At 42.4% G+C, this 20,698-nt stretch overlaps 1 protein-coding gene across 20 annotated transcripts in view; it reads left to right on the forward strand.

Moving 5' to 3' along the window:
- Nucleotides 1-20,698, forward strand: part of CLASP1 (cytoplasmic linker associated protein 1) — a 283,994-nt gene that overhangs the window by 127,814 nt on the left and 135,482 nt on the right. For all 20 annotated transcript variants that reach the window (XM_037049839.1, XM_037049840.1, XM_037049841.1 and 17 more), the window contains exon 9: nt 17,747-17,899. In XM_037049839.1, the coding sequence (XP_036905734.1) occupies nt 17,747-17,899 (153 nt within the window). The remainder of the gene's footprint in view (nt 1-17,746; nt 17,900-20,698) is intronic.

Here is a 20,698-nt window from a genome sequence, read left to right on the forward strand (position 1 = left end):
ACTCTCTGAGCTTCCTGGATTTCCTGGAAGTCTATTTCCTTTGCCAGACTGGGGAAGTTCTCCTTTATTATTTGTTCAAATACGTTTTCCACTCGTGGCTGTTTCTCTCCCCCTTCTGGTACCCCTATAATCCGGATGTTGGAACGTTTAAAGATGTCCTGGAGGTTCCTAAGCCTCTCCTCATTTTTTTGAATTCTCATTTCTTCATTCCTTTCTGGTGGGATGTTTTGTTCTTCCTTCTGGTCCATTCCATTGATTTGAGTCCCAGTTTCCTTTCCATCACTATTGGTTTCCTGTGCATCTCCCTTCATTTCAATTAGTTTAGCCTTCATATGTTCCTCTAATTTGTGACTATGTTCCTCTAATTTGTGATTATAATCTACCAGTTCTGTGAGCATCCTGATAAACAGTGTCTTGCATTGTGCTTTTGAGAGGCTGGCAATTTCTCGGTCGCTTAGAGTTATTGGCTCTGGGACTTTGAGTTCTTCTTGCACGATCTTTTGGGCTGTTCGTGCCTGTTCCATAGCAGGATCAGAGCCCTAAAGTGTTTGCTAGAACAGGGCAACTAAGTCGCTGGGTTGTGACGTTGTATGTGGGGGCGGGGTCAAAGAGGGACTATGGCGTCCTGTCTGCCGCCTGCCGCCGTGCCCCTCACTGGTGCTGCAGTTGCTGCCATCACCGGGCCCACGCGTTTTGTCCCACTGCATGCGAGTGTGCCACCGCCGTCAGCCCTCGCCCCCCTGGGGCCTGCGTGTCCTGTCTCACTGTGCGCGAATGTGGGACCACGGTCAGCCTGCCCTGCACCCCAACTGGTTCCGGGTTGCCTCTGCACCTGGGTCGGGGGACCTGTCCTGCCCGACCCTGCTCGCTGCTGGCTCCGCCCCTCTTACCATCCCTGTTGAACGGTTAGATATAGTCAGACTTCCATATAATTCAATTTTCTGTCCTTTGGTTGTGTCTTTGTTTCTCCAAACCTTTGTTGTATTCAAACTTGGTTGTGGGAGAAGGTACAGTGTTTCCGCCTATGCCTCCATCTTGGCGGAAGTCCGACGCTTTATTTGTACAGAAGTAAAAATTGTGTTTTCATGTGGCCTGCTATAGTAATCTGCAGTTAGGTCAGGCTCTACTAAATTGTCTGACAGCTGCCTTGCGTATGTGCTGCTGGCCATGAGGCTTGATGCACAGGGTCATGTGTGCAGGGCGCCTGTTCTAAAGAAGAAGCTCTCTGTAGGGCCCCTTTTCCTGCTGGAAAAATGGGCCCTGCTGCTTAATCACAGACATTATTTTGCCTAATTGTTCATTGTAAATTGGAACTTTCTTTCTACCCATTCTCTTCCTTCTCTTGAATTCTGAGTCCATGACAGAGACTCCTGAGTAATCATTTTCTGTGTAGATAGATGAGTGTCATGCCTTTGATGAAAGCCCTACAGTGTGATTTGGACCTCCCTGAACAGTGCTGTCCAAGTGCCTCTTACCACCCTCTGCCTTTCCCTCCTCTGTTATATAGACACTGTCCTGTTTCTTTATCATCCTTATGACAGGTTCATTGTTTATTGGTGTTTACATGTTTTTCTACCTCTGTGTAGTAGAAGTTCCCTGTGGGCATTAGCATGCTTGTTTTTTTCTTACTGTATTCCCAGGGCCTAGCAAAGTGCCTTATGCAGTTATTGACTGAACAGACAAATGAAAGAGATAGTTATCTAAGTCAGGTCGCAACCACCTTGCTATTTCTGTAAATTTCCTGGCTGTTCTTTTTTTTCAATTAATTAATGCTTTGCCCATGAACTTAGAGCTTCAGACAGAGTATCTGTTCTCTTATTACCTTCCCTTTTCACCTCCCCGTTCCCTCTCCTCCCCTCTTCTCTTCTCTTCTCTTTTTTTTCTCCCTCCTCTCTACCATTTTCTTTTGTGTCTCTCCCCCCCCCCCCCATTGCCTTTGAGGAGACCATTCTGTACTGGAATGGAATAGTAGCCTCTTGGTTGATGTCAGAGCACATTTTTGAGCTGAACTGAGGGTCTGTGATGGTGTCCAAGAATGAACCCTAGTTCCTTTCTATCTGGCGTGCTCAGAAGTAGCCTGCATGGTGGTGTTTTTATTGGTACCAACAAAGCTGACTTTGACAGGCAGGCAGAAAGTAACATGTTAATGCACATAAATTGGGTGTGAAAATTTTTTGGTCTTCTTTGATGTAAGTTGGGCATTGTGATTATTTTGTGGAGAATTGGCTTGGGAATTGGGCAGTGCCATGGGAGCCTACGTACTGGTGAGTAGGCCCCAGTGGTAGGCTATGGTAATGCAGTGTGGCACACTAACTTGACTTATGCTTAGGATTAGAAAGTAAGCATATGATCAGTGTGAAAGGACAGTTATCTAACAAGTAATTTCAGTAATATGCTTATAATTTATTAAAGGAAACTTTGAGGATATCCTTTTGTACCTTATGTAGTGTAACTGTATTTACCTGCATTTAGGGATGTTGATACCTCTCTTAGCTCTCCTTAGTTTGCTTCTTGTTTTTAGCCTGCAATTGTGTGGCCTTTACACATGGGCATGAGTCAGAATGTCTGTTTTAGAAGCTCTTAGCTGGGAGAGACTCCTGAGTGTTGACTGATTTGTTTCATGGGATTCAGTGTAATTGCATGGTAAATCACTTTGATAATATTGTTTCCCAGAAGAGAAGCCTTAAAGTAGGTAAAATTCATGGCCAGAGAGTACAAGAGTCATTAGTAAATTGATTTAAACTAACTTTTTACCAGGCTCTGTGCAGGGGGCTAAAGCAGGATGGGGCTAAAGCAAGACGTGTGAGGACTATCTTCTATCCCAGAGAACCTTTGACAGCCAGAAAAGAAAAATTCATACAAATTACCACTTATTTAAGCCTCCTCTCTCCTCCTCTTCCTCCAACTGATAAAACGTAGGGTAGGTGGTTAAGGGAGAAGTTAAGAGGACCATCCTGGCTCTGGGAACCTGGCAAGGAGTAGAAGCAGGAGAGGCTCTCTTGGGAAGGCTCCTTCTACTCTTCTCTTACCCTGGATCTATCCAGAGTTTGCAACACTAATACACTCATGTCTGGGAATGGTCGTCCCCAGCAGGATAGGATGTAGAGCCAGGGTTTTAGTTTGACTAAGAGTTCCTCTGTGGCTCTCCAGAGTCTGTTAATGAGGAGTCAGTGTAAGTCTTCGTGGAGTGCAGTGGCTAGTTATTCCAGCAGGAGGGATAGTTTCTTCCCATCTTCCCTAATTCACTTTCTGGGGCGCTCTTCAATACACAGATTATTAAAGTAGCAGTCTCCTTGTGAGTTTAGAGTTTTCCTGAGATATATTGGCAGGTATTCTCCTTGAAGACTGATCTTATGTGCTTGATTATTGCCAAGCCATGTAGGTTCTTTTCTCTGGGGAAGGCATAGTATTCACAGGGCTAATTTAAATTGGGCCTCCAGATTGGTCAAGAGATGTGAACTTTAATAACCCTAACTGCTGGGCATCAGGACTTTGCCTTCAATCCTCTGCTTCTTGGTGCTCAAGATGGCCATAGTCCTATAGTAGTGGGTCTCCTATATACAAATTGCAGCTGGCTGGTTTGTTCATTATATCCATCAGAAATTCCTTGCCCCTCTCATATCTGTCTAGGAAGAGTCTTTGAAATTTGTTCTCTCTCATTTTATATTCATAGAGCATCATGGTCCAATGTGTTCCTGAATCACCCAGGATATGGGCCCATTTAAAGCATCTCACATTTCTAATTAATGTTCAGTCCCCCAGTATCAGACACAAGTGACAGAGTGAGTCATGGCAGAGGGTGGGAAGGAGTGCACAGTGGATCCTTTCTAAGTTTATTTGGCCCTATTCAATTTACCCCTGTTCTGTACTCCTATGGCATATCCTGCGTCTTTAGCAAAGCATCACACTGAATCATAACTGATGCTGGTTTGTATGTGTCTGTTCCCCAGGATGTACTGTAAACTTAAGTAAGAACCATGGGCTTTACTTTCTGCATCCCAGCTCCCAGTACAGTGCCTGGCACATGGCTATGCTTAATAAAGGCTGAAGAGATAAAGGAAGGAAGGTGGTACCCATGGTTGCTGTTAATACTCAGAGGAGGTATGCTCTCCAGCAGCCCCCAGAATGTGGAGACTGCTGCTTCTTGGCAACCATCCAGCTTCATTATAGAAGTAACAAAGGGATCTCTTTGAGACTAAATCACCTCTCAGGTGACTCTGTGCTCCGACTTGAACTTCCAAATTACAGGAGACTGGAGAGCTTAGGGAGATTTTTACAAATTGATACCACTTGGTGGGAGCATATTCCTAACTTAGCTTTTTTTCTTTTCCTCATAAATTTCTTTACTGTGATCTTGGGAGAAAAAAACTGCTGTTGAGAAAATCCTAAGGTATCTTGACAAGGGGGTAGATGATTTTTTTCCTTTTGGAACCAGCTCTAAGGAAGGTGTTTGACTGCCTTCTGTTTCTCAAAAATGTCTATACATTTCTTTCTGTTGTATGAACTGAATTAATTGTGCATGCCTTTTAAGATCATTTAAAAAATTGTATTCTTCATTCTTCAGCTCTATCCAGGTAGTTACAAAGGGCTTGCTTTTTGTACTCAAAGCATAACACCAGCCGTCCCCAATCGTTTTGGCACCAGGAACCGGTTTTGTGGAAGACAATTTTTCCATGGATGTTGTATGTGGGGGAATGGTTTCAAGCTTACGTCCTGCTGTGTGGCCCAGTTCCTAATAGACCCAGACTGGTACTAATCTGTGGCCTGGAGATTGGGAGCCCCTGCATAACATAGGAATGGTGTAGATAGCTCCATTTGTTGAGTACCTACAGTTTTCCTATCTTTACATATATTCTGTTTATATTTCATGACATCCCTTTAATGTAGCACAGAGATTCTCTGGGTTACAAGTGATGCAAGCTTATATAACTGAGAGGTCTTGCTGTACGCCCAAGGCTCCCTCACGCCTCTGCTGTCTTCTGGTTTGCTTCATTCGCTCTTTGGCAGGTGCTTCGATTTTGTTGGCTTGGACAGCATTAAGCTTGCCACCTAGACAGCTCCAAGGGAGGGCAATTATCCTAGAACTGCTCCCTGCTGTCAGTAGAAGAGGAGGAGGCTGGTATTGGGCAAGTAATATTTTGGATGTTCCCTATAAGTAGACAATATTATTTTTTTCACAGATAAGGAAACTGAAGCTTATTTTCACTTTTTTCCATTCTGAACTCTTGAGGTTGGTTTTGAGGAAAGTGCTAGCATGTGACTAGTGGCCCCATTTTAAGAAAAGCTCACTGCCCAATGCTAGTTCATTTCCTCACCCATAAAACCATGCTTGGATACCTCTCGTATCAGCTTTCCCCGTGTCTCTCCTGAGCCTGCTCACTGTTACCTGCTTATAAACTGTCAAACAGCAGCCAGAACATTTTATACCTGAGACCCAAAGAAGAACTGAGCCTTCACTTGCACCTACAGATGGCATTCACCAATTTTTATGAACTTTTGGCACCCAGCAGTGAACTTTTGGCACGCAGCAGTGCCTCGGAGAATCTGGTGTTAGTGAATGTTTGCTTCATGCCCTCGTCACATTTCACTTTCCTCTCCAGTTTCAGATGGTGTTTTTCTTGCCTATCTTCCAGTTTCTTCCCTTTCTAGCTCTCTTTTTTTTAAAAAAAATATTTTTTTTATTTATTTTTAGAGAGGGGGGGAAGGGAAGGAGAAAGAGAAGCATCAATGTTTCTCTTGGTAGAGAAACATCAGTGTTTGGTTGCCTCTCATGTGTCACCTACTGGGGACCCGGCCCACAACCCAGGCATGTGCCCTGACTGGGATTCGAACTGGTGACCCTTTGCTTCACAGGCTCATGCTCAATCCACTGAGCTACACCAGCCAGGGCTTTAGCTCCCTTTTTAAAGGACTAGTAAAACTGAAATGAATTTTTGACTTTTTATCCTTTGTTTGCTGCAGTTTTATCTTGCTTTATCTGCTGCATGAGGGTGTCATGGTTGAGATAGTCTTAAAATGCCAATCTAGCTTTCTGACAGCAAGCTCTGGGCTGAGGGAAAGGGAAATGATTCTTCACTGTGAAGCTTGACTGTGTTTCAGGTTTTTCTTTTTTGTGGTACGTAGAGGATCATTGGTGCCACCTGCTAGCACCCTCCTAGCTTCCATTATGCCATTTCCATTTTTGTGCTGTGATATAACCATTTTCAGCCAGGTTAAACTTTGTTATACCCTTTGTGCTCTGACAGAAACCATTTCTTAATTTTGTAAATAGGAAAGGAATTTTTCTGTTTTATAGATGTCTTCATCAGGTCTTGAAAGTGTTCCCTTTTAATCCCAATTTGTGGTGTTTTTAGCATGACAGGGTTTTTTGTTTTGGATATTGTCAAATAATTCTACTGTGTCAGTTGAGCATGTTTTTGTTTTTTATTCTATTAAGATGGTGTATTAAACCAACATTATATTCCTGGGATAAATCTCGCTTGGCCATGATGGATTTGTTTTGATAGCATTTTCTTGAGGATTTCTATGTCTGTATTCATAAAAGTATTGATGATTCTTTGTTTAAGAAAATTTTTAAATAATTTTCTTAAGTGAAAATCTATTATAATAAGTAAATAAAGCAGTGCACAGAAAGCTCTTAGCAGCACAATGCTCAGCACATGGTCAATGGCCAGTTGATGACAATTGTTTTTTTAGGGTGGTAGTTATTATTATGACTCAGATCATAGAATCTTGAGTTGCACAGACATGAACTTGAATCCTGGCTTCATCTACTTTCTAGTTAGCTATGTGACTTTGGGCTGCATTAAGTCACATTATATCTGGATGCATTAAGTATTTTCATCTTTCAGAGTGGAGTGATAATACTACTTCTCTCTTACAGTTGTCATGGGATTTAATGAGAATATGCAAAACACCAAGCCAGGGACTAGTATGCACTTACGTTGTATGTATATATTAACTATTACTACTTTTAAACATATCAACTACAGTGGTGTTGTGAAAAATTTGAAACAAACTATTACTAGGTGATTGATTATAGTATATGTGAACAGTTTAAATAGAAAAATATTTACTAAATATTGGTAATGGAAAAAGCAGTATTTTGTATATATAATACGTTTTTTATGAAAGCATTAAAGTCTAGAAATGCATATATATATCAGTGTGAGCAGTTTAATTTGGGGGTTATGATTTCATATAAGAGTACTTTAAATTTTAATTTTATAATGGGCATATGTTTTATCATAAAAAAAGAATAAAGATATTTCTGTCTGGAGGGAAATCAGGAAGGTTAAAGATATTTAGTGTTGTAATTACTCTGCTTTCTTCATTTGCTCTCAGATATTTTCATAGTCTTGTTTGACTTTGTTATCTAATGAGACCTGATGCATTTTTAAAATTAATAAAAGCTTCTAAAAATAATACATCAAACATTGTCTGCATCCATCCAAAAATTTTGCCTGCCTTCACACGGCCTGCCAGTGTTAATGTTTGAATGCTGACTGCGTGTTTGCCCTGGCTGTGTTTTAGGTGTTAGGAATACCAAGAAGAAAACAAAATGATCCCAGGGACAGAGAAATGGACCTGCAGACATCTAATTCCAGGGTAGCCTGGAATAAAAAGCACACATGTGGCCCTGTATGCGAATTTCCTTAATTGACATTATGATCTGAAGATTGTAATTCTAGGTTTCACACACCAAACTTGAAGTCTGATAGGTTTTTTTGCTACTCCTGTACTCAGACTTATAGCCACAGTGGTATGTAGTGGTCTTTTTGATCATTTTGGTCCATAGTATCTGTCTGGTGCTTGTATATCTTCCCCTCTCCAACTTGATGAAAGTTCAGTTCTGAGGCAGCTGGGGCCTTGGGGATTTCAGAATCTAAGTCAGTTGAAGCTGATGGAGGGACTACTCTGCCCTCCTGGTGCCTGCCCTGGTCACTCTTCAGCCTTCACCTAGCATCTTGACCATAGTTCAGAGGCTTCAAGATAAGTTCACAGACTTATTTAGCCTTTACAATTGTTTGTTTGCTTTTGAGTCCATGGATGACTGTACTCTGGCATGTTTATTTTTTCAAAGGATCCTATCTCTTCTGCCTTTTAATTTTTCGTTTGTATCAGTGGTCCCTTTTGGCATGAGATTTTGTTGCTCTTTTCCACTTCATTGTGTCTACTTACTGGGTTGCCAGGAGTGGGGTGATTGAGTTGGATGAAAATTATACTGTCACTATAGAAAATTCATGAGTCAACCTCTGGCCATAGGAGGCATAGGTAGATAAACTGTGCCTCCTCACACAACCTAAAGACGGACAACAACAAATATGAAAATGAAAAACAGCCAGAACTGACAAACTCTAACTGTGTGTAAGTCCGACAACCAAGGAGCTAGAGAAAAAACATACTTCCAGACTGGTAGGAGAGATGGAGACAGGCAGCGTGCAGGGAGGACTCACGGCAAGATGGTGGCTGGAGAATGAGGGTGGCAGCAGGTGGACCAGGCTGGGCAAGGCAGTAGCTGGCAGAGCAGGCAGTCCCACATGTATGTGTATGTGGATAAACAGGGGGAACACGTGGGGAGGAAAATAGACTGTGCAACCCAGAGTTCCAGGGTGGGGAAACAAAGCCTCAAAACCTCTGACTGAAAAAAACCTATGGGATTAAGGTGGTGGGAGAAACTGCCAGATTCACAGGAGAGTTCGTTGGAGAGACCCACAGGGTCCTAGAATGTACACAAACTCACCTACCTGGGAATCAGCACCAGAATGGCCCACTTTGCTTGTGGGTAGGGGTGAAGTCACTGAAAGCCAGCAGAAAGCTGAGCAAGCAGCGCTGTTCCCTCTCTGACTCCTCCTCCATTGACAGTGTCACAACACAGCAGCATGGGTTGCCCCTCTCTGGTAACTACGTAAGGCTCTGTCCCTCACTATGTAACAAGTGCGCCAAGACAAAAAAAAAAAAACATGGCCCAAATGAAAGAACAGATCAAAGCTCCAGAAAAAAAATACAGCTAAGCGATGAAAAGATAGCCAGCCTATCAGATGCACAGTTCAAAACACTGTAATCAGGATGCTCACAGAACTGTTTGAGTATTGTCACAAAGTAGAGGAAAAACTGAAGGCTGTGAAAAGTGAAATAAAGGAATATATGCAGGGAGCCAACAGGGATGGGAAGGAAACCAGGACTTCAATCAATGGTTTGGGCAGGAAGGAAGAAGTAAACATTCAACTGGAAGAGAATGAAGAAACAAGCGTGCAAAAACAAAAAAAAAACAGAAAAAAGAAGAGAGGCTTAGGAAGCTCCAGGACAACTTTAAATGTTCCAACATCTGAATTGTAGGAGTGCAGGAAGGAGAACAGGAAGAGAAAGAAATTGAAAACTTATTTAAACAAATAATGAAGGAGAAGTTCCCCAATCTGGTGAAGGAAAAAGACTTCCAGGAACTCCAGGAAGCTCAGAGAGTCCCAAAGAAGTTGAAACCAAGGAGGAATACACCAATTACCCAAGATCAAAGATAAGGAGAGGATCTTAAAAGCAACCAGCAAAATGGTTACAGTTACCTACAAAGGAGTACCCATAAGAGTATTAGCTGATTTCTCAAAAGAAACCTTGCAGACAAGAAGGGGCTGGAAAGAAGTATTCAAAGTCATGAAAGACAAGGACCTACCTACATCCAAGATTGCTCTATCCAGCAAAGCTTTCATTTAGAATGGAAGGACAGATAAAGTGTTTCCCAGATGAGGTCAGTTAAAGGAGTTCACCATCACTAAGACATTATATGAAATGTTAAAGGGACATGTTAAATGTTAAATGTTATCTGAGAAAAAGAAGATGATCAAAACTATGAAGAGTAAAATGACAACAAACCCATAGCTATTAAAAACTGAACCTAAGAACAAAATGAAAACAAACTAAGCAAACAACAGGAACAGAATCACAGAAATGGAGATCACATGGAGGATTATCAGTGAGGGCAGAGGGGGAGGGGATGGGGAAAAGGTGTAGGGAATAAGTAGCATAAATGGAAGGTGCAAAATAGACGGGGGAAGGTTAAGAATAGTATCGGAAATGGACATACATACAAGCCAAAGCACTTGTATGTATGATCCATGGACATGAACTGGGCAGGGCGTGGGGAATGTAGGTGGGAGGGAGTATGCAGGGCAAAGGAGAATAAAAGGGGGGAAAGGGGAGAAATGTAATAGTGTAATCAATAAAATATATTTTAAAAAAGAAAATTTATGAATCATTTTTAAATATGGTATTATAAAAAGAGGAATGGAGTTAAGGGTGTTTTTTGTTTGTTTGTTTTTGTTTTTTAAGGATTCAAGGAGGTGATGGTGGCTGGGAAGTGAAAGTTTTAATTACCTTTTTCCAAATTTGTACCATGGAGTGTCCCATAAGAGAAATGACTCTTAGGTGACAGTCTTTGCAAGGGTGGCTAGACATAGATTTAATTGTTTCTTTGGGCTCAGGGAGAACTAATCCTTCTGTAAGACCATTTTCTCTATAATATAAGTTGTCTTATTGTGTGAAAAATCTTTTTCCCTTGTTTTTATTTTTTTTAATATATTTTATTGGTTATGCTATTACATTTCTCCCATTTCTTCCCCTTCACTCCCCTCCACCCTGCACACCCCCTCCCACCCACATTCTTCCCCTTTAATTCATGTCCATGTGTCATACATATAAATTCTTTGGCTTCTACATTTCCCACACTGTTCTTACCCTCCCCCTGTCTATTTTCCACCTACCGTCTATGCTACTTATTTTCTGCACCTTTCCCCCCCCCCCTCTCTGCTCCTCCCATTCCCCTCTTGCAAATCTTCCATGTGATCTCTCTTTCTGTGGTTTCTTTTCCTGTTCTAGTCGTTTGCTTAGTTTTTGTTTTAGGTGTGGTGGTTAATAATTGTGAGTTTGCTGTCATTTTACTACATGTTTTTTATCTTCTTTTTCTTAGATAAGTCCCTTTAACATTTCATATAATAAGGGCTTGGTGATGATGAACTTCCTTAGCTAGACCTTATCTGAGAAGCACTTTATCTGCCCTTCTATTCTAAATGAAAGCTTTGCTGGATAGTTTGGGGAAACTCTGCCCGCAGTGCCCCCCCTCCCCCGCCATGGATGAGAATAAGCCTACTGAGATATGATCTGCTTGGGGAGGAAAGGTAGCGTATCTCTCAAAGGAGAAGGGCCAAGAGCCTTTTCCTCAGTGGGCTTTTATTGTGTTCATTTTGCACAGGGATATAGGTAAAGTTCATTAATCATTGTCGGGCAGTAAGAATCAAACAATAGATAGCATACAAAGAACTATAAGGGCCTATTCTGAGTCAGGATTTGTTAGCTAAAGGGCTACAAAACTTTGGGAAACAAACTCATTTCATGATCAGACCCTTATTTAATTGAGAGCATTCTAAACATAGTAGGTTTCACAGGATTTTATTTATTCCTTCTTAGCCTAATCACCTGGGAAACCCACCCTTCCCAGCACAGGGCTGCACCGCCCTCTGTCATTGTTTCAGGCTTAAGTCAGGCAGTGGAAGTAAGGCAGCCAAGAGATTAGGAGACTTCTCACACATGGAATGAGGACTCAGGCTATGTCAAAGTCTAGGGGTGAGGATTTATCACCCCTTCCTTTTGCTATAGTTCCCCCAAGTCTTTCCCTGGGGCCTCCCTGTGATCATGCCTGTCTTAGGTCGTTCTGCCCTTGGGGAGTCTAACCTGCCTATGGCTAACGGATCAAGCATTGGGGGCCAGGCAGGGTGAAGTAAAAGGAGTAGAAGGAGCACCCATTCCAGGGAGATAAGCTTTGTCTCCTTAGTGGCTTATGGTCCAAAGGTTGCTCACTGAGCCTTAGCCATGTGGGGTATTACAACTTCTAAAACCAGGCAGGGTGGTTCCCAACAGGATAGAGCAATCTTGGATGTAGGCCCTTGCCTTTCATGACTTAGAATACTTCTTTCCAGCCCCTTCTTGCCTGTAAAGTTTCTTTTGAGAAATCGGCTGACAGTCTTATGTGCACTCATTGGTAGATAACTGTCTCCTTTTTTCTCGCTGCTTTTAAGATTCTCTCCTTATCTTTAATCTTGGATAATGTAATTATGATGTGCCCTGGTGTGTTTCTCCTTGAATACAACTTCTTTGGGAGTCTCTGAGCTTCCTGGACTTCCTGGAAGTCTATTTTCCTTCTCCAGATTAGGTAAGTTCTTTATTATTTGTCCAGATAAGTTTTCCACTTGTTGCTCTTCCTCTTTCCCTCTGATACCCATATAATTTGGATGTTGGAACGTTTAAAGATGTCCTGGATGTTCCTAAGTCTCTCCTCATTTTTTTTGAATTCTTGTTTCTTCCTTCTTTTCTGTTTGGTTGTTTCTTTCTTCCTTCTGGTCCACACTGTTGATTTGAGTCCTAGTTTCCTTCCCATCACTGTTGGTTCCCTGCGCCTTTTCCTTTATTTCACTTATCATAGCCTTCATTTTTTTTTTTTTTGAAAAGGAATCAAAATGTTTATTTAATGCTATTCAGGCGTAATGCCTTCCTTAAAATGTTAAAGTCTTTAAGGGTATACACTTACACACACACACACACACACACAGCGCTCCCTTCTCCCACTGTCCCAACTCCGGGTACCATAAATCAAGAAAAGAGCACACACCCGTTTTTCAGGTTGCTGGCACTGTGAGCTGTGTCGCCTGTCTAGGCAGAATCTCCAATTAATCCAAAGTCATGCGGCACCTTCCACTGGCAAGAGTTCTTTGTACCAAGTTCCAGTCAAAGTCTCTCCTGGTTTCCAGGCCACTCAGCCAAAGGGAGCACCCCAAAGCTGCGTGAGCCTCTTCCACCAAAGCCGCACTCCACCAAAAGTGCGCCTTTCTTCTTCACCTGGCCGCAGGGATCTCCATTCTGGCAAAGCTGCATGGTCTTCCCTTCACCTGGCCAAGAGGGGGTCTGCACTCTGCTGAAACCGCTTGGCTCTCCCTCCTAATGGCTACAGGGGTCTACATCTTTCCAAAACAGTGTGGCTCTCCCCCTCACCTGGCCAAGAGGGGGTTCCTCACTCTGCTAAAGCCACATACCTCTCTTGCAGGCCCTATCTCCGAGAAGCAGCCCCAGTTCCAGCCTGGATAGCAGCCAGCCTTCATTTTTGTAATCTAATTTGTGACCAAATTCAAACAATTCTGTGAGCATCCTGATTACAGTGTTTTGATCTGTGCATGTGATAAGTTGGCTATGTCTTCACTGCTTAGTTGTATTATTTCTGGAGCTTTGATTTGTTCTATTGTTTAGGCCATTTTTTTGTCTTGGTGCACCTGTTACACAGTGAGGGGTGGGGCCTTTGTTGTTCACTAGGGCAGGGCAACCCAGGTTGCTGGGTTGTGACGTTGTTTGTTGGGCAGGGGTTTGAGAGGGAACAGTGGTGCTTGCTCTGCTTTCTGCCGGATTTCAGTCACTTCTGCCACTTCCCCGAAGCAAAGTGGGCCCTTCTGGTGCTGATTCCCATGTGGGTGGGTTTGTGTACATTTTAGAACCCTGTGGGTCTCTCCAGCGAACTCTCCTGTGAGTATGGGAGTCTCTCCTGGCACCTCAACCCCCACAGGTGTTTTCAGTTGGTGTTTTGAGGCTTTATTTCCCTGCACTGGGACCCTGGGTTGAGTGATCTGTCTCGCTCCCTGGTTTTGCCTGGTTTATCTGCGTGCAAATGTGGGACTGCCTTGCCTGCCAGCTGCCTTGTGCATCGCCCCCTCCACAGTCTGCCACCTTTTGGGGTCTGCCGGCTGTTGCTTTGCCCGCCCTAGTCCTCCAGCCATTGCTTTGCCAAGACCCCTCTCTGCCCAGCCACCCGACTTTGCTCCTTTTACCAATCTGGATGAATGTGTTTACTTTAACTCCTTGGTTGTCAGACTTCCATACAGTTCGGTTTTCTGTCAGTTCTGGGGTTTTCTGTTTTGTTTTCTTGTTTCTAAATTGTTGTCCTTATTTTGGTTGCGCGAGGAAGCGCAGGATGTCTACCTATGCCTCAATCTTGGCCAGAAGTCCTGTGTTAAAAATCATTTATTTATTTATTTATTTATTTATTTATTTTTAAAAATATATTTTATTGATTATACCATTACAGTTGTTGTTCTATTCCTCCCTTTCATTCTCCACCCTGCACACCTCCTCCCCCACCATTCCACGCCTTTAGTTTATGACCACGTGTCTCAAGTTCATTAGATTCTATATTTCCCCTACTATTCTTGCCCTCCCCCCTGTCTATTTTCTACCTACCGTCTATGCTATTTTCTGTACCTTCTCCCTCCTTCTCCTCCTCCCACTCCCCTGTTGCTAACCCTCCATGTGATCTCCATTTCTGTGGTTCCACTCCTCATCTAGCTGTCCTCTTGTTCTAGGTGTGGTTGTTAATAACTGTGAGTTTGCTGTCCTTCCATTGTTCATATTTTTTATCTTCTTTTTCTTAGAGAAGTCCCTTTAACATTTCATATAATAAGGGCTTGGTGATGATGAACTCCTTGAATTTCACCTTATCTGAGAAGCACTTTATCTGTCCTTCCATTCTAAATGAAAACTTTGCTGGATAGAGCAATCTTGGATGTAGGTCTTTGGATTTCATGACTTGGAATACTTCTCTCCAGCCCCTTCTTGCCTGTAAGGTCACTTTTGAGAAATCCACTGACAGTCTGATGGGAACTCCTTTGTAAGTGACTGTCCCCTTATCTCTTGCTGCTTCTAGGATTCTTTCCTTCATTTTGGTCTTGGCTAATGTAATTATGATGTGCCTTGGTGTGTTCCTTCTTGAGTCCAACTTCTTTTGGACTCTCTGAGCTTCCTGGATTTCCTGGAAGTCTATTTCCTTTGCCAGACTGGGGAAGTTCTCCTTTATTATTTTGTTCAAATCAGTTTTCCACTCGTGGCTGTTTCTTTTCCCCTTCTGGTACCCCTATAATCCGGATGTTGGAACATTTAAAGATGTTCTGGAGGTTCCTAAGCTTTTCCTCATTTTTTTGAATTCTCATTTCTTTGTTCTTTTCTGGTTAGATGTTTTGTTCTTCCTTCTGGTCCATTCCAGTGATTTGAGTCCCAGTTTCCTTTCCATCACTATTGGTTTCCTGTGCATTTCCCTTCATTTCAATTAGTTTAGCCTTCATATGTTTCTCTAATTTGTGACTATAATCAACCAGTTCTGTGAGCATCCTTATGACCAGTGTTTTGAATTGTGCATCTGAGAGGTTCGCTATTTCTTTTTCGCTTAGAGTTATTGGCTCTGGGGCTTTGAGTTCTTCTTGAGCCATGATTTGGACTGTTCGTGCCTGTCATGTATGAGGAGCAGAGCCCTAGGTGTTTACCAGGGCTGGGTAACTCAGTTGCTGGGTTGTGACGCTGTATGTGGGGGCGGGTTCAAAGGAAAGCAATGGTGGTCCCCCCTGCTGCTTCCCATTGCTGAGGCCCTTGTGGTCCGCCTCATCATGCGCAAATGTACATCTGCGGTCAACCTGCCGCCTTTTACCCTCACTGAGTTGGCCGCTGGGGCCTGTGCAGTCCATCTCACTGCTCACTCCTCTGCTGGTTTATGTGCACACTAATGTGTGTCCTTGGCCAGCCTGCCGCCCCACCCCCTCACTGGGTCTGCCCGATGCTACACCTGCTGCCTGGGTGCCTGGTGTCGGGGGATCCTTCCTGCCCAACCCTGGTCCACTGGTGGCTGTGCCTCTCTTACTGGTCCGGTTGAATTGTTCGTTGTTGTCGGACTTCCGTATAGTTCAGTTTTCTGTTCTTTGCCTGCTTCTTTTTTTAGTAAACCTTTGGTGTATTCAAACTTTGTTGTGGGAGAAGGCACAGTGTTTCTACCTAGACCTCCAGTGTGGCGGAAGTCCTCCAATTTACATGAATTTTTGAATGGAGCAAAATAGTGTCTTCATTTCCCATATTCATTACTTAACCTTTTCTACCAACTGAACTGTTAATGTTCTGAGAAGAGTTAATTGTTGGGAACAATCTTCAACATGGTAGATTAATGGCAGTCGAAAGGTTCAGATGCTCTTGGATCTCCCATGAGATGACAGATAGGCTGAGAGGAATCCTTGTAACACTAATGCTGTCAATGCTCAGTGGGTGACCTCTCCTTTGGGTTGTTCTTGTCCTGTATATTAGACTAAATTTTACTTCTGGGAAGGACCTAGCGAATGTGCTCTGCAGTTTAAGAATCACTTTTTGAATTCACTTGGGAAGTCTATGTTAATATACCACTGACTCTAAATCATTAAGAAATTGATAGTTGGATTGAAAGAACTATATGTGAAACAACATAAGCATAGATTCGATAAGGTATTCTGGGAAATGTGAAGGCACATGTTGAAGGAAGCTGGTTTATAGAGGGATGTGCACTTGTAAGGATAGGTCTCCCTGACCCGCCCGCAGCCCCCCTCCCCCCACTGCCCACCCCATTCTTGAGTAAAAGAAGCCATGTAATTTGAAGTGGATTGTTGGTGAGTTGTAAGGAACATTAGACACAAGATATTGCTATTGATAGTTTAGCTATAAGAAGGTACAGATTAAAAAAACCAGGTTGTTATTTATATCTGTTTTGGGGGCAAGTTATTTACTTCCAATTTACTGGTAAAGATCTAATGCCCTTTTTCAGAAATCTTGAATATTGTCAGCAACAGATGTTAGTTGTCTTTTGTTTTTAATACTCTTCAGTTCTGTTTAACCTTCTGAATGACTTGCACATTCTGTATAAGCCTTTACTATTCTGTATAGTGCACCATGATAGCTTTAATTTTTTGTCATCAAAATGTTGTTTGCAATATGCTGATTTTTAAAAAAGCCTAAATAGGGTGGGTTTTTAAAATTTTTTAATATTTATTACGCACTACATAGTTTTTTTTTTAATTTTAAGTGCAACTTGAATATTGTCAGATCCACTGCTGCTTAGAAAATTTAAAAGTTAGTAAACTTATTTTTAAAATGTTCATCCTCACTAAAAGAGAAAGATCACATTGAAGAGGCGTTTTTTTCCCTATCAGTTTTGGTTGAAGTTTAAAAATGATAACTAGTTTTGGCAAGGGTTTGGCAAACGGCCATGTCTTTGAACTTCCAGGAAAAAGAAAGGTTTATATGACCTTTCTGAAGATAATTTTGACAGTATAATACATCAAGAAGCTTTTATACTCTACTCAGTAACTTGGCTTCTAAGGATGTTTTTCTTAAAATTTTTAGAAATTCAAATAAAAATGCAAGTAGGAAGGTGTTACAACATTACTTCTAGTGAGGTATTAGAACCACTCTAAATGTCTGACAATGAAAGTATTTCAGTTCCGGCATTTTCCAGTTACAGAGTGCCATGCAGCCATTAAAAGGTGTTTGTGAAATATATTTTTTCCACATTAAAAAATTGACTTATTTGAAATAAGCAGTATTCTAAAATAGTATATAATATAGTCTTATGCCAGCTATTATTTAAAAATGACAGAATGGTCAGAAATATGCCAAAATGTTTGTAGGTGGTGGTTTTATGAGAGATTGCATTCTTCTTCATGTGTTTTCTGTTTTTGAAAATGGGTTGGGAAAGTGTTCTAGGTATGTGAAAGTGAACTTGATGTTTGTACCTATATTAGGCTTGGAAAGACACTGGATGGGTACCTCAGATTCCAAAAGAGGAGGCAAACCATCTCTAAGGCTAGTTATTTTAAGTTGAAGTGACAGAGTACTTTTTGCTAAAACAATGATTTCTGCTCTTACTCTTCAGATAAAAATTTTGATGACGAAGATTCTGTGGATGGTAACAGACCTTCCTCTGCTAGTTCTACATCCTCCAAAGCGCCAACAACTTCCCGGAGGAGTGTTGGAATGGGGACTACCCGTCGGCTTGGATCATCCTCTCTCGGGTCCAAGTCTTCAGGTAAGACCAAGCCCCAGGTGGCATTGTGGGGTCAGCTGTGCAAGCTTTTGAAGCCAAACATGCATAGTATTGGCCTTGTGTTCTTCAGAAGTGAAGCAGTCTCAATTGCAATGTTTCTCTTGGTAGTTCTTTAATTACTGTGCTGTTAGTGCGGATGCATTGGTTAGATATAAATTTGAGGTGCTGTGTTGTCAGAGTTTGTAGGAAAATGAGGCCCACACTGAGAAGAGTATAGCTAAGAGATAAAGGAATTGATCAAAAGGGTGCCCTGATGGCATTTTTTGATTATTGGGATCTAGCAGTGCTTGAAGCTACAATGGGGCCTGTCTAGACAGTTATTGTTCATCAAGACTGAGACTATCCAGAAGTCGAGTTGTACCTTTTGTCTTTAAAATGTATTTTGTTACTTTAGGTGGCATTATTCTTTGTGAGATGAGTGTGGATATTGAATTAAGTACATGGGTAGGGATTAGCTGTTTGAGGCTTGAAAATGGATCAACAAACATTTTCTCTCTAAATCCCTCCTCTCCCACCTCCCCCCAATTTGAACAGTTTGAATTCTTACTATATACTTTCATTTTGCTGTTCCATTGTAAATTTACATGCAAATTTCCTACTTCTTTACTTCTAAAATATTATGTAGCTACTCTTCTTAGAACTCTGCTCACCATTAGCTTTGGGCTTTTAAGCTTGCCAGATGAGCTAAATTAATGCTAAAGTTAGGATTAGCATCAGAATGCTGCTTCCTGCTGGTCTTTCATGCTTTCTGAACTGGCCCTAGAGTGTTGACTGGAAGAATCAGCACTGTAGTGCTTTTGCCGCCAGCATCTCTGTCTGTATTAAAGGAGCTGTACTGATGGCAGAGAGTGACATTCTAATCTTTTGGGGGGATGCATTTAAAAATTTTGTCTTAGTTGTTATTGAGCTTATTCACATAGCATAAAATTAACCATTTTAAAGATAGTGATTCAGTGGCATGTAGTATATTCACAGTGTTGTGCAGCTAACATCTCTAGTTCCAAAGCAGTTTGATGACCCCAAGAGAAAACCCCATGCCCTGTATACATTGCCCCAATTTCTTCCTTTCCCCAGTTCCTGACCATCTCCAATCTACATTTCGTCCCTGGGAATTTACATATACTAGATATTTCAGAGAAATGAAATCATACAACATGTGATCTTTGGTCTGGTTTCTTTCAATCAGCATAATGTTGTGTCCAACCTTTTGGCATCTCTGCGCCACACTGGAAGAAGAGTTATCTTAGGCCACATGTTAAATGCACTGAGCCGTGTAATCATAAAAAGATCTCATAATGTTTTAAGTAAATTGACGATTTTGTTTTGGGCCACATTCACAGCCATTTTGTGCTGCTTGCGGCCTATGGGCCGCAGGTTACTCATCCCTGTGAGGGTCATCTATGTTGTAGCATGTATCAGTACCTATGTCTGAACAATCTTCTAATCCATTTTCTTGATCTATTCTTGGGCGGCGTCAGTTCTACAAACAAGGTTTAGAAAATTTCTGCACGATCAGACCATTTTTTTTCTTCCAAAAATCCTAGCTGTGTACATGATGCAGTGATATCAGCCCTGTTCTCCCTTTCAGCCCTTATCTCATCTTTCCCCCATTTTGTTTAACAGCATGGTCATGGATTTCTTTATGGGCTCCTTCTCATCAGATTCCTTCGGTCTTGGGAGTCCTCTTCCATATGTGGTACGTGGCACAGTGCCTTACACAGAGGAGGCCCTCGAGACCTGTCTGCTTGTTACCGAACAAGGGTCCAAGGGGGCGGCAATACTTGGCCCACCCAGGGATGCCAAAAACTGCTTCAGAAAACAGGGGCCCCTCCCAAGAACGGTGTACTGATATCTATTGGGCTCTTCTGTCCGCCGCCAATTGGAAATACATCTCTCAATGCCAGAGATTTGTGAAAAGGAAACAAAATGTTTATTTAATGCTATTCAGGCCTAACGCCTTCCTTAAAATATCAAAGTCCTTTAGGGTATACACCTACACACACACACACACACACACACACACACACACACACACAGTGCTCCCTTCTCCCACCGCCCCAACTCCAAGTACCATAAATCAGGAAAAGAGCACACGTCCGTTTTTCAGATTGCTGGCACTGTGGGCTGTGTCGCCTGTCCAGGCAGGATCTCCAATTAATCCAAAGTCATGCGGCACCTTCCACTGGCAAGAGTTCTTGGTACCAAGTTCCAGTCAAAGTCTCTCCTGCTTTCCAGGCCACTCGGTCAAAGGGAGCACCCCAAAGCCGCGTGGGCCTCTTTTACCAAAGCTGCGTGGGCTTCTTCTACCAAAGCTGCAGGGGTCCGCACTCCACCAAAAGCGCATGTCTTTCTTCTTCACCGGGCCACAGGGATCTCCATTCTGGCAAAGCTGCGTGATCTTCCCTTTCACCTGGGCATGAGGAGGTCTTAACTCTGTTGAAACTGCATGGCTGTCTCTCCTAATGGCTACAGGGGTCTACATCTTTCCAAAAACAGTGTGGCTCTCCCCGTCAACTGGCCAAGAGGGGGTCCTCACTCTGCTAAAGCCACATGGCTCTCTCGCAGGCCCTGTCTCAGAGGATCAGCCCCCAGTTTCCTCCTGGGTCCCAGCCACTCACTTCTCCCTGGCTCAAAATTTGGCCACAGCTATTTAACATATCTATGAAACCAGTTAAAGGTTATAGATATGTTAAATGACCATTCCAGAGGTTAGCTGCAAAACTGTTGCTATGCAAAACAGCTCTCAATGGCCCTGCTCCATCTGTCCCTTCACCCTACTGA

Source organism: Sturnira hondurensis, unplaced genomic scaffold (genome assembly GCF_014824575.4).
Source record: "Sturnira hondurensis isolate 20B ecotype Veracruz unplaced genomic scaffold, ASM1482457v3 Scaffold0006496, whole genome shotgun sequence".
NCBI lineage: Eukaryota > Metazoa > Chordata > Mammalia > Chiroptera > Phyllostomidae > Sturnira > Sturnira hondurensis.